General features: G+C 31.9%; 1 protein-coding gene across 1 annotated transcript; it reads left to right on the plus strand.

Annotated features, from left to right (window-relative positions):
• Window positions 1-10,728: 10,728 nt before the first annotated feature.
• Window positions 10,729-11,773, plus strand: LOC109597244 (farnesol dehydrogenase). The gene is made up of 4 exons (XM_020012891.2): window positions 10,729-10,886; window positions 10,940-11,401; window positions 11,458-11,601; window positions 11,661-11,773. Exons 1-4 carry the CDS (start codon window positions 10,782-10,784, stop codon window positions 11,703-11,705), a joined length of 756 nt encoding a protein of 251 aa, XP_019868450.1. The 5' UTR covers window positions 10,729-10,781; the 3' UTR covers window positions 11,706-11,773.
• Window positions 11,774-14,353: the final 2,580 nt, after the last annotated feature.

The following is a 14,353-nucleotide window of genomic DNA, read 5'->3' on the forward strand; positions in this document are numbered from 1 at the left end:
AATTATCTTATGGAAAACATAATTTAAATAAAAATAATTTAATTATAATTTTCTTTAAGTTAAATATAAATTTTATTTAATATTGGGTATCTTTAGTTAGAATTACAGATTCACGCCGTCTTTTCTTACTCAAAATCAGCCTTCGAATTTTGTTTTGATCCATATTATCCCAAATTATCGTTTCACTTTCTCTAAGTTCTTGGGAATGGAACCTTGATTATCTTCCAAGTCTGTTCCAAATAAATTCGATGAGTTTAAAGTCCGGACTGTGGGCTAGCCATCTTAAAATACCAGTTCCAACTTAAGTAATACAATTTTGGACCACATGAGCAGTATGTGGAAAGCTGATCATCAATATTGACTTTATTTAATACAAGTAAGTCAGTACATGTTAAAAAATGCTTCGTCATGCCATAGTAAGTTACATTGGGCATACCTCTCATTTATCAAAATCTGTTGTAAAAACGATTACATTAAAATCCAATTAATAGATGAAGTTTAAATTTCTTGGATGGGTCTAATGTAATAAAAAAGTAGATAATTATAAACTCTATCCCTATTTTTTGGTAATATTTTAATTTTAATAATCCCCATAAAAGAAAATGGATGGGGGAACTCAATAAGCAATATTAACGGTTGGAGGCGTTTTACCGGCTTGTTACCCCCAAGCCCTCAATACTGCATCGTCCCTCTTTGTTCCCATCAAACGAACTAACGTATTTCCATTTGCACGAGGAAATCCAATTAATTACCGTCACTGCAGTTGATTAAAACACTGCCTAATTGCGATTTATCAATGCATCATAATTCATTTGTTGAAACAGAAGTATATTTTTAAATCATGAATGGAATATGGTATAATAGAAAACTGTTCGTGGGAAATATAAATGAATTTAGTGATTGATGCGCCAAATTTCGGCTTGCGGCAGTATATATTTATCGACAGGTGCGATGCGACCGCAAAATCCGGCCGTTTCCGGAACGACGTACCGCCAAAAGTCACGGCGTCGCGACGCTCCCGATCAATCTACGTCGGTGACTCGGCGCGCTCAAAACCACGATTAATGGAACTTGCGTACGGTTCAGGGACTATGCGGGAACGTATCAAAGGGTGGAGGCCGCGAGACTATCTACTTTTAATTGCATTTAAACTCGTACGGATAAATTTCAGTTTTTCTCTTTGGGCGAAAGATCAAAGCGTGCAATGAAAAATAGGATGCGGCGATTCTGATGACACAATCAATTATTTCGAGGAAACGGTCATTAAATATGACCGCGGAAATGCTAATTTCCATGACATAGGTGATCTATCACCCGGGGCCATTGTCTTATTGATTGCATATTATTTTATCGCTTCCGGTGAACGTGACCATTAATTTTGGGGCAGCGACAGCTTCTGTCATGTATTCAATATCGCAGAAAGACAACCATCCTCTTTTCAATAATCATTTCAATTTGCTACAACATCAACAAATTTGTCTTCTACCCTCATCGTGATTTTAAATTTTAATCAACTGAAATATAATGTATGAACAGTCTCCATTCAGTTCTCGGACTCCGGAAAGAAAAACAAATATTTTAAAAAAGTCTGAACTAATTTGGCGAACACCTCGTAAACAGATTTAATACAGATCCGACTTCCTAAACTACAAAACGTTTAATGTGGTAAAATAAAACAAGGATGGAAACTTCGTGGGGAGTTAAACAACCATTAAACTGAAATTTCGATAAGATCTTGTGATTCTTTTGCCGCAACCAGAACTTAGGGAAGTTGTTCCCATCATTAGTTTGAAACTGCTTATGAATGATCTCATTTTCAATGTAACCAGTTTTAATACTGTTTTCTTTTCCTCAAGCAAAAATCGCATGAGTAATTGATTCTTAAAACTACTCGGATTCAGTTAGTATTAAAAATAAATCTATCAATTGGGAAAAAGAGGAGTTTTACAGTTGAAAACGGAGCTTCCTTTATAATCTCCTACAAAAAACCGCAAAGAGGAAAAGAACTTTTATATCTTATTGAATGATACCGTTTCTAGAATAGCCATAAAACTGTTTAATATCAAATCCTGACTGAAAAATGACTCTAGAAATGCAGTAAAACGCTCTATACAGCATTCATTCCCTTTCGTACAAGCTAAAACAACTAATATAGCTTAGTAAACATCAATTTGATTTGATTTGATTTTGTACGTTCTGTATCTTTCGATCCGTTACACAACCGAACGAGCTTTTGTAAATCCGGGATTAAACATAAACAAACAGAACTAACTGCGAGCGGATTGATTCCAGTTTTTTGTTTTTCAAAAGTTCTGAAACGGATGCAAATTCGAATGGAAATAGGGACTGTCTGAGGGATAATTGTGTGCCACTCATTATGCACACAAAATAATCGGCTTGCGGTTTTAATCAAATTAATGGCGGCCCACTGTTTTAAATGAGGACAAATTACACTTTGCCAACGAATTAACGCCGATAGTTGGGATTCACGTAATAACAAGGATCGATTTGGGTTTAAGAATCATCGTTTTGCAATTAATAGCTTTTTACAACAAACATTAAAACCCGTACATAAATTGAATTGTTTCAACAAGAGTATAATTAGAGGCTTAAGTACATAATATTTACAATGTACCTTTTGGAACATTGAGCTTTTTTTACGAGGCACGTGTCCATTAGTTTGGAGTTGAAGCACGCCAGGAGTAATGTCGACGGAAGTGGACTTTTCAAATATAAAACCTAATACCGTCACGTTCCAATCGTAACTTCCAGTCAGTTTATGTATTGTATAATATAGAGGCAACATAGTTTTCTGACTGCGAGACTTTTAAGACGGTGCGCCGCATTTAAAAGCCCCCCTTTGTTTTCGGACTTCTATTTAGTTGGTTTGGTTGGTTTTACTGGGGCGCTGTTTAAATTGAAATTAATCTTGGCTCCATACAATGTTTCCACTTAATAATATTGTACACTAAATAATTAAAGGAGAAAAAGGCAATTTCGTGGAGATATGAATAATCCCAGTAATATTTAACACGTTTTTTACGAGGAGTTTATGTAGATGGGCCACAATGAAAGTTCTTTTATGTTTCGAAATGGGTCAAATTTGCGTTCTTTTCATGGAGAAAAAAATGGGGGGATACAAGCATACAACAAAAGCGCCAAATGCATACATTGAAAATTAAATTTGAATTCGCCCTTCGGAAGATTTAGGTGCCCCTATAAAATACACTCGCGTCACTAAATCGTTGCGTCGGCCAATTTTTCAAGGCTGATTTGAATATTTTGGTCATTTCGTTCGATATAAAAACATTATTTATTAAAATAGGTATTTTGTTGCCGGGGTTTTATAAAACACTCATTCCGACTTTATGTACTGTTCACATCATATTGGAAATGCATTTGGGTTCATCGCAGCACTTATTTCCATTTCCTCTTCGACTACTTCCCTCACGTCATATATGCGATGTATTTTCAATCGACTCGCGTTTTTCCGTATTGGAAAATTACAAAAAGTACACGGCAAAACGGATCTTCACCTTTATCAATGTCTGCCAAAGTTCAAACACCTCCTTCTTTTACTAACGTGCCTCGAATCAAATTTTTAAATTCTGTATTATTTTCGGCAATTTCGAAAGATAAATTGGTTCAATATTTGTCATTGTTAACTCAATTTCCTTTCCACTTTTTTTATTTATCTTCCCTTTCGCAATCAACTCTTAAGATTTTTTACGACAGGATAATTTTATTTAGGGAAAAATTAGAAATATTTACAAAGATCAAAGTTCATGCTTTGATTAACCGGAAACGGGGACAAATAAATCCAAGAACACGAGAAAAAGACTACGAATGACATTTTGAAATTTTGTGATGTTTTCATCAGATAAAGTCGTACATTATTTATCGTTAAAAGCCTAATTTGTTTCCTACTTTGTCGATTTATTTGCTTTTAGCTGTTGCTTCCATTTATAAGACTTGTCAGATTCATTCTTTGAAACTGGCGTAATAATTATAAAACACGTGATAGTACTATTCAAATGGAAGAAAATTTATAATTTTTTTATTAATTTTAAAGAATAAATATGTATAATAATTATTATTAAAAGACTTAATTTGTTTATTTTTTAATTAGTCCTTTAGTCTTCAAAAAACTAGCCCTTTTTTCATAATGAAAAAATGAACAAATATTTACAAGTGCCAAAGTTTGGAATTTGACTTATCGGAAACTAAGACAAAGAAATTCTTGGAAAATCTGTCCATCGAATATCATTCACCTTCTTATTTCTGTCATTGGCAACAAACAAAATATATTTTTAAAAAATATATATAAAATTTAAAAAATGACAAAAATTAATGTTCATGATTTGATTAACTGGATACAAAGAAAAATTAATTAATCTTCAATCAAGACAAAAAAAACCTCTTAGTTAAATTGTTACTTATTATTGTTTCATATTTCTTTGATTTATGTGCTTTTCAGATTTTACTTTAATGTATAAACTTTTTTGACTTGAAAAAATTAAAAATTTCGAAAGATTATTAAAAGATTTATGCTTTAATTGACGTATTCTGAGGAAAAAAATATCAAAAACGTGAAAAAAATCATCAAATTCATTCATATCTGAAATTTCATTCCAAAGAATGAAATTTCAGATATCCTAAAGAAATGTTTGAAAAAAATTAATTTTAAAAATTAATTAATTAATGTAGCAATTTATCTACAATAGTTATTATTATAAACTAAATTTGTTTCAGGTTTTTATACTTATTAACCATTTAGTTACTGCTTTTGTTTTTAAAAACTAATCTTGTTGTCATAATGAAACATTGTAAGTTTTGTACAAATATTTACAAGTTTAGGATTTGATATATCGGAAAAGAGGGCAAAGAAATTCTTGAAAAGTAATGAAATTATCTGTCCATCGAAAGAATTTCATAAATTCTAAATAATTTTCTTTGCTTTTAAGGAATTTCCCACTTTTAATTTTTATTTATCTTTTTATCGCTTTCGTTTACAACCAACAAAATATTAAAAACAAACACATAAAATTTAAAAATTCTCGTGACAAAGATCAAAATTCATTCCTTAACTGAAAACTAAAAAAAAATTACGAGAAAAAAACATCAAATGAAACTTTTAAATTTCGTCAATTTTAGGAGATAAATTCATACATTATTTATTATTTATTGTAAACTCAATTAGTTTTTTTTTCCTTTTTTGTTATTGTTCTCATTTACAAAACATTTTTTATATGAAAAAATTGATAATTTTAGTAAAATTTTAAAATAACCAAGCTTTAATTAATCATCAACTAGAGCAAAAATTGTGGAATACCTGAAAATTTTTTTCATATTTCCATTCCATGGATTGAAATTTATAAATTTTTGATAATGTTCGTTAATTTTAAAATATAAATTGGTTCAATTGATTCTATTTTTTCTACTTATTTACCTTTTGATTACGGCATTTGTCTTTAAAAACATATTTTTCCTAATGATAAATTGAAAATTTTGAAAAAATAGTAAATAGTATTGAGTTGAGGAGTTGATTTACCAAAATCGATGAAACGATACGTATTTTATTAATTTTTAATCATTTTCTTTAGTATTAACGACTCATACTTTTTCTATTTATTGACTTGACTAATATCTTTACTAATAAAAAAAAAATATATAAAATTTAAAAAACCTCTTTAGAAAAATCAAAGTTCATGCTTTGATTAACCGGAAACGAGGGCAAAAAATCCACGAACATGAGAATAAAAAAGCGATAAAAGCATCCGGAGCAATATGGATATAACCAAGCGCTAATTCGACATAATTGATCCTTTTAACGTACACAAAGTGAAACAGGAGGTTTTATCATGCGGAATTGCAACCGTAGTAGCTGCATTAGCGAGAAAGCTAAAGTAAGTGGGAGACGAACAAATAGCAAAAGTACTGGGCTAAATAAAACTCTTCAAGGAGAATTGAACTGATAAATATTTAAAGCAATTGTTCGTAATACACCACAGACAACTCTTGTTTCTTTCCATGGAGGCTTTCACACGAAATAATCAACTTGCATGTTGTTAACCAGCAGATAGTGATTAGAAAAGCGTTGTTGTTTATTTGTGTTTGAACGTTGCTGCACTAACGAGTAATTTTATAAATGTATTAGCATGTCGAAACACGTTTTCCCATTAATTTTCGGGACATGAGCAATTTAGCGGAATCCAAAATCAGGTGTAATTGATGAAGACCCGATATACAATATTACCATCATGCAACGTACCCAATTCCAAGTTGGAAACTGTGTTTGACGCGGTTAATGTACAAATCCAGAAACTTGTGTTCCAATCCCGGGAAACTTTTGCGAACCGACTCGCATTGATGTTGACGTTCCGCCATTACGAATTAACTCCATTTAAACTATGTGGCGTAATAAATTGTTTATTTGCATTCGAACGTGGTACTCCGTACAGGTGTTCCAGCTAGCCGGTTTTTTTCCAAATGATGAACGTTCGTGAGGGGCGACGCGTCTTGAGGGCAGTAAATTATCAAAACCGGGCGAATTGGGGTCAGCAAAAGCGGCGCGCCGGCACCAAGATAACTACCATACATTATAATTGTGGAACTGGACAAATGCTGAATTAGTTTTGTTCCCGCTGAATTTTTACGTGTTTTCCGGACTTGTCACACTACAAATTCAAAATACAGTTGGAGGCGAAACATCCATCGAATGATTCCGGTGAAATTTTTAGATGTTATCTGGACGTATCACTGTAAAATATACAAATAAAATTGCGGAACATTGAATGACCTGAAACGTTTCAGGTCCAGATTAGCATCGATAAACGTCGATTGAAAAGTTTGCCTTTCAAATGCGGATATTGGACGTAAATCTGTACGTGGATCATTGAAAATTTTTAATGTAACGACTTGAATTTGTGCGCCGGATAATCGATATTAATGGCTTTCGCACTGTTGACTTTTTTATTTAGGTTCTGTGATTTTTATTGAGGAGTATTAATACGTTTTACACTCGCAATCAATTATTGATGGCTTCAGCCCTCACAATCAATTCTATTTGAATATCTGATTTATTTTGCACTGATTAAATAAACTTTCCACAACAATGAATTTTCTGATAAAATTGTGCCCAATGAAAATAAAAATACAGTGTTTTTTTTTTTTTCATAAACCAATATTCTAGCTTATATAATGTTGTAACAGAGCTAGAAAACCGTTAATAAATGACTTCGTGGGAGAATTTTTAGACCACCACTTTGTTTAGATTCTCACGAATTTTTTCATATTTTTATGGGTTTTCTTAAAATTAATCTTACATTTGGTAATCGTAAAATAGTCGTAAAATACAAAATTTATTTTAAAAATTACTTATCTTAATCTAAACGTTCGTTGATTTTTTTTTAACACATGTGTTCTTTTCGAACCCTTATCTAGTGTCAGGGTGTGGTCGCACAGTGGGTTCGAAGTTTAAATAGTGATATTTCTATGTAGAACTTATTCAGTAATTAAATTAAATTAATTAAAGGAAAATGTAATAATTTACCCCAACAGGAAATTTTAGAAAATTGTAACTTTGTTCTTTTATTTTGTCTTATTTAAGTTAATGAATTGATTTTTAAAAAAGATTGAAAATGTTTGTAAGTACAATGGTTTTTCCTTATGCAAATAACATCAGAATTGTAATATTATTGAAACAATGAATTGTATTGTATTTTGAATTGCATTAAGGTTTTTTAGACCAAGTACATTATTATTATTTAGATTAGGGTTTCATATAGAAAAACTCTTAAATTAATTTGGCAACAATGTTGAGAAAAGGAACATTTGTTTAGTTCATCTGATTGGTTGAAGTAGGATCGTTGTTGGAGACATTCAGATTCTTAAGGGTCTTAAGTCACCACCTACTTCACCCCTTCCTAGAATCCGAGTTTATAAAACTCTGGGATTCATTTATTTCGGTAGATTTTTACCCGAATTTTTCAAGTGTCGAGATCAAAGTTCTTTTAGTTGTTTTTACTTACTGTTTGTCAAAGTTCAACCTTTTTGCCAAGAATTTAAGTAAATTTAAATTATTCAATTTTTTTCTATTTATATTTATTTGTTTTTGTTTTTCTTATATTTATTTTGTTAATATAGTTAGGTTAATTAAAATTGAGTTTTAATTAATTCCGAACTAGAAATTAAAGAACAATAAAACAGTGAGTTGAAATTATCTAATATTTCGGTTTGGTGAAAGGTGTGAGTATTGAGTGTAATACATCACCTTAGTTGAAGAAGATCTGTTCAACAAAAACAAAGGTTAGTGATATTGAAATTAATTATGGAGTAAGAATTGTATAGTCTAACCTCATAAATATTTTGTGTAAAATTAAATCGCTCCCTTTAACCTGTTGTAACGAGTCTTTCAAAAAGACTTTGGTTATACCAACTGAATTATCATCGGTAACCCGTTACAATGTCTTATATGTCCTATTTTTACCTCAGTTGAAAGATATTTTTATTTTATATTTAATGACTTCTTCTGACTAAAATTATTAATGATTGACTATTCAGATTAATTAATTTTTTAATAACTAAATTTGTAGATTTAGTATCAGATAGTCGCACTCACCATTTTTAAAAATGAAATTAAGGGAGTATTTTGGTTTCAAGACATGAATTTTAGGTACTTTTTCAAGTGCAATAAAAAAAGACACGTGGGTAACTGATTTGGATGCCAATTTTGGGTTAAATTTTTAAGTCGTCTAACATTTAAAATCCCATTACTGCTAATCAGATTAAACTTGAAGGATACAATCTGTGATTTTTTAGTTGCTCTACTTTCTACCAATACTGTGTATTGGATTTAATTTCAAGTAGTACTGTTCATTTTTTAAAACAACACACAATTATAGCTACTGAATCAACGTGGATATATGTTAATTTTAACGAATTTATATTATTAGAAACTAAACGATATAAATTATATTAATTAATTCCATTTGATTGTTCTACTCTGTGTTGTTAATTTAAGAAATAATTATCAAAGTTATAACTGTAAAGATTCACAATACCTTGAAGGCAACAGCAAAAACTCCCAGCCGATGAAAACTCGGAGCTCAGTTCGTTAAACCCCCAAAACCGATACTTTAATAATATGTGTACAATGTGAGACAATTTACGTCTGCCATTCGGAAACTTTCGAAAACCGCGACAGAATCATAATTGAAACATAAAACTCTGTCCTGGCTTACGTTTCATTATTACGGCCGTCATTTTCAAAAGGGAGGGGGCGGAGGACGAGCCGACCGTAATCCCCTTTATGCACGATAAGCATTAAGAGTTCACTTCTCATAATCCCCGGCAATTTAAATTTTCTTTCAGACGCCCGGACGAAACTTAAAGTGGATGCCGTAACGTTGTTACCACGTCCGTCGAAACTCCGCTTCCGTGTCACAATAAACCGGATTAAATCGACAACTTTCCCTGCCGAAATATATTCGAACGGCTGCCCAAAAGTTAGTTCATGAAGGAAACAATATTTGCCGGCTTATGTTTTCAAACTTCGAGCTTGTATTTTCAAAAACAAACCTATTAAATAAATTCTTCCGCTCTGCACACTTTTAATAACAACTTTTCTTTAAAAAACCTGTAAAAAGGAGCTTATTAAAACCGATAACTCAGACCGAAAGACAAAAAAAACTGGGGCTATTACGCTGTGAATTAATGACAGTAAACGGTCCGTATTAAATTTAGCGTTTCGGGCCCTTTTACTGCCCCGTATACGCATAAGCTTGTTTGGATTGCAATCGAAACCGGTCGGAAAGTTTATTTTAATTTGCCGCCTCCGAAATGGACGTATAAAACAAGTTATAAACTACTGTTTACTGAGCCCGTTTTAGTGTTGGGTCTATTTCTAATGCCGTTTTGATTCCTTCGATTTGATTAATGGCTATAAAATTGTTTCCTTTTCGAAGCGGATTAGGTGTATTAAATTAATGTTTCAAAACGTTGAACTTAATAGTCTGTTTCAGCAAACAAGAACTTGCTAAAAAGTGGGTTAAGATCGTATTATCTCAGGTTTACTGAGCAAATTTTCTTAATGCAGATCGCTTTGTTAATAATGTGAAGGTATTAACATAATCCACGGATATATAACTAATTTACTATAGATACGTACGTAATTAGGATAATCTCGTATTACATACATATTAAACACGTAAACAAATTAATGTATTGATCACCGAGACAAAGAAATATATCTAAACTTAAACCCTACATTTAATAGAAACTTCTTCATTTTAAACAAGAAATCAGTCAATTTAAATCAATAATAAAAATTTAGATATAGAAATAAATGACTACTATAAATAGAAATTTATTTTTTTATTTATTTAAATAGAACAGAATTTTTAAATAATAGTGAAATATTGTGGGCTTAATTTAAAAATTTTATTGTATAAAATTAAAATTTGCAACTTTTAATTTTTTACATAATTATTCATACTAAGGAAACTGATTATTTCCATTATTTTAAGTAAAATGTTGATATAAATAATTTAATCGGGGAAATTTTTCCAGTGCTCATAAATGTTATTAACATATAAATATTAATTGCACTAAAATATAACCTATTACATAATTTTACTCAATATGTTTATAATTTTTAAATGTATAAACAAGATAAACAACCGATAATAACATCTATAAATAATTGTTCAAGTTGATTGTGTTTTAAACTATTATATTCTGTTGAAACGTAACCTATTCTACTGTTTTAGCTTAAAATAAAAATGTCAGGTTTCGACAGGTGGGTTGGAAAAGTTGCAGTTGTGACTGGTGCAAGTGCTGGAATTGGGGCTGACATAGCCAAACAACTAGTTGAAAAAGGACTTAGGGTAAATTTAATTAATAAAATTAACCAAATCATTTTTACACAAATAACCTCCAGGTTGTGGGCTTGGCAAGACGCAAAGAAGTGGTCGAAGACCTCAACAAATCCTTGAAAAAGGCACCAGGCAAACTCTACGCCTTAAAATGCGACATGAGCATCGAAGAAGACATCGTCGCCGCCTTCAGGTGGATAAAAACAAACCTCGGCGCTGTTCACATCTTAATCAACAACGCCGGAATCATCCAGGACACCACGTTAATTGACGGCGATTCAGACAAATGGAGGAAAATTCTGGACGTCAACGTTTTGGGTCTTCAGATCGCGACCAGAGAAGCTATGACTTCAATGAAGGCGAACAAAGTCGACGGTCACATTATACACATCAACAGCGACGCAGGCCACCGACACGTCTTCTTCCCCAAAATCAACATGTACACCGCCTCGAAATTCGCCGTCACCGCCCTCACCGAAACCCTGAGGCACGAGATCAACGCCAATAAGTTAAGAATTAAAGTCACGGTAACGTTTTAACAATTTGTATTGCATTTGTAAAGTAATAACAATAATAATTTTAGAGCGTTAGTCCGGGAGTCACCAAAACTGAAATCGGGGTGAACAATGGGTTTGCGCAGGAAGTGTCAGCGGGAATGCCCGCGTTAAATCCGGATGATATTACTGAAGCTGTAATCTATGCTCTGTCTACTAAACCACATGTTCAGGTTTGTGCTGTTTTTATTTATATCATTTGTTGGTTTGAAACAACGTTAATTTGTTACAGATTCATGAGATTATGGTCCTTCCACTTGGGGGCACATTTACTTAATTTTTCTTTTAGTTTTAGTTGATTTATTTGTAATATTTTATATTTTAAAATAAAATTTTGTCTATTAATTGTTGTTTACCTTTAAAATTTTTTCAGTTCCTTTAATTTTTCTATATCTCATTTAGTTTTAGTTGATATATTAGTGTATGTGTGAAATTAAATTATTTATGTGTTCAAGGTTGTTTTTGTTTACTTTTTGATTTGTGATAATCTTACGGTTGACCTCTATACCCTAAAGAATCCGCGTTTTATCAGTTTAAATATTATTATTTACGATTAATTAATAAACACGATATTGACAAGAAGTCACTTGTAGTTTTAAAGTTTCCATTTAAACATTAGGGAACTTTACTATTAAATTAATCACTTTAATGAATTTTTCCATTCTGTACAAAATCCGCAAAACGTCAGTTATACATCTCGGATTATATTTAATGCACTCAGAAAATAATCAATCAACCCCTTTCCAACAATTAAATCTCACGGAAAGTTGCCAGTCAAATAAAGAGGTTATTGATGTAGGATTCAATTAAAATCGAAAAGTTTGCCAACCATTCCATGAACGTGCTGAAAAGAAACGCAAATAAATTCCACGTCCACATCAAAGCCACGTTTGTACGTACACACGTGTCGATCAAACGTTTTGCAGTTGCAGTGTTAATTTCACGCCGATCTGAACAGGATTTATTGGAGGCGGTGGACGGTTTTTTATTCTTCGGGAGTTTCAACTCCATTCAGTCCGTTTTTAGCTCTTATTTACTTTGATTGCTGTCTTTACAACTGTAAATAATTCGGCACCTACTCCCCCATTGTCCGTGTAATAATTCATCTCCTTGAATATTAATAAACCATCCACGGACGTGAAATATATTGTGATGGTTGTTTATCGAAAGTGGACATGAAATCATGAATACATAATCCACATAATATACAGGTTATAGTTGTGTACATTCACAATTGTCAACATTCTGTCCCGTTAAGCATAAATGTCGATTGTTCTCTCTATTATCGCCCCGTTTAGAACATGCGCATCAATTCTGTACATTATTAGATATATAGATATGCGATTTTGGTATAATGGCTCGATGCAGAATAATATAAGCTTTAATTCAATATTAAATTGAACTGAACGTTATGCCGCACGAGTTTACAACTAAAACTAATTGAACTATTATAATTATTTACATCTTTTATCTCTCTATGGTTCTATTCATTCGGTTGTGCACTAACTTATTTATACACTGTTCCAAGAAATTAAGGCACCACCTATAATTTTGTAAATAAATTTGCGTATTTAAGTAATTAGTACATTGCTTGTATTAAACTATCCTATATGGTTTTTAAAATGAATTTTTCAGGATGATGCACGTACCAACTTGGTGGTAATAAATTATAGCACCTAAATGCTGGGTGTTGCATTTTGTTCCACTTTTATGTATCCAAATTTTTTATTAGTGCAGGATAATGCACGACCACATACAGCCTAAGTCTTAAATTATCTTACTGACATTGTGATTAATACTACGGCCTGACCAGCTCACAGTCTAGAGTCAATAGAACATATCTGAGAAATTCTTGGGAAACGTTTAAGGGACCATCCTAACGGTTGGAATAACTTAGAGGATGTGGAACGTCTTCTACTCACAATTTAGAAGAATTTGGACTTAAATGAAATTCAAACCCAGATTTTGAGTATGGATTAAAGATGGAAATACCCCATATTAAGTTCTAATTTTTAATTTTTTAGATAAACAATGTTTTTCAAGATTTTCTAACAATTATAAATAAAAACATATTTTTAAATAAATATATAAGTGTAGAGTTTTCAGAAAATGTTATTAATAATCAATTATTAGTGTAGTAAACTGAAATAATGAATTCAACTGAAATATTAAATTAAGAAATAATGTTGCGTTTGTCACAACAAAATTGATTTATTACCATAAACTCAAACAAAGATGATTCTAAAACAGGAAATCAGCCGTTTAGTATGTGACCCAATTTCCGGTTTCACATAATCCGGAAGCTATCGCCCGATTTTCCAATAGACCGATTCAATCACACCGAAACATTTGTTTTAATTTCTAGCCTAATACATTAATAATGTCCGACCTAGGATCTCGAGACACATCTGAAAAATAAAGAAGAAGGAGAGAATAGAATAGGGGCCGTTTTCTGCTAAATAACATCGGGGAAGTATACGTGGAAAACAAAGGGGAAAATAAAACACAATGCCGGGAAAGTGTGGTAATAAAGTTAACGTAATAACCCTTACGAGCAACGTTTACATCTTTAATGCAAATTCAAACTCCATGAATAATTACAGGGACAATGCATCATGACACTGTTACTCTCCGACGAATTTTATTCACTGGAAACGATTCTCGTTCCGCCAATCACAACCCCTGCGTCCTCTGTTTTTGTTAGATAAGAATTTAAACAATACAGCTAATTAGAGTTTAATTAAAGAAAATCAAATTAAATACATTTACATATTTATCACAGTGACGAATAAACAACGTTTCGAAACTGTAGCTGAATTCGAGCTAATTACAAATATGATTATGCCGGTTTACGTTTCACATTAGAACAACCTAGAATAAATTAACGCCTGCGGTATCACGTTACAAGAGATCAGCGAAGGTGTA

Source organism: Aethina tumida, chromosome 7, assembly GCF_024364675.1.
Source record: "Aethina tumida isolate Nest 87 chromosome 7, icAetTumi1.1, whole genome shotgun sequence".
Classification (NCBI taxonomy): domain Eukaryota; kingdom Metazoa; phylum Arthropoda; class Insecta; order Coleoptera; family Nitidulidae; genus Aethina; species Aethina tumida.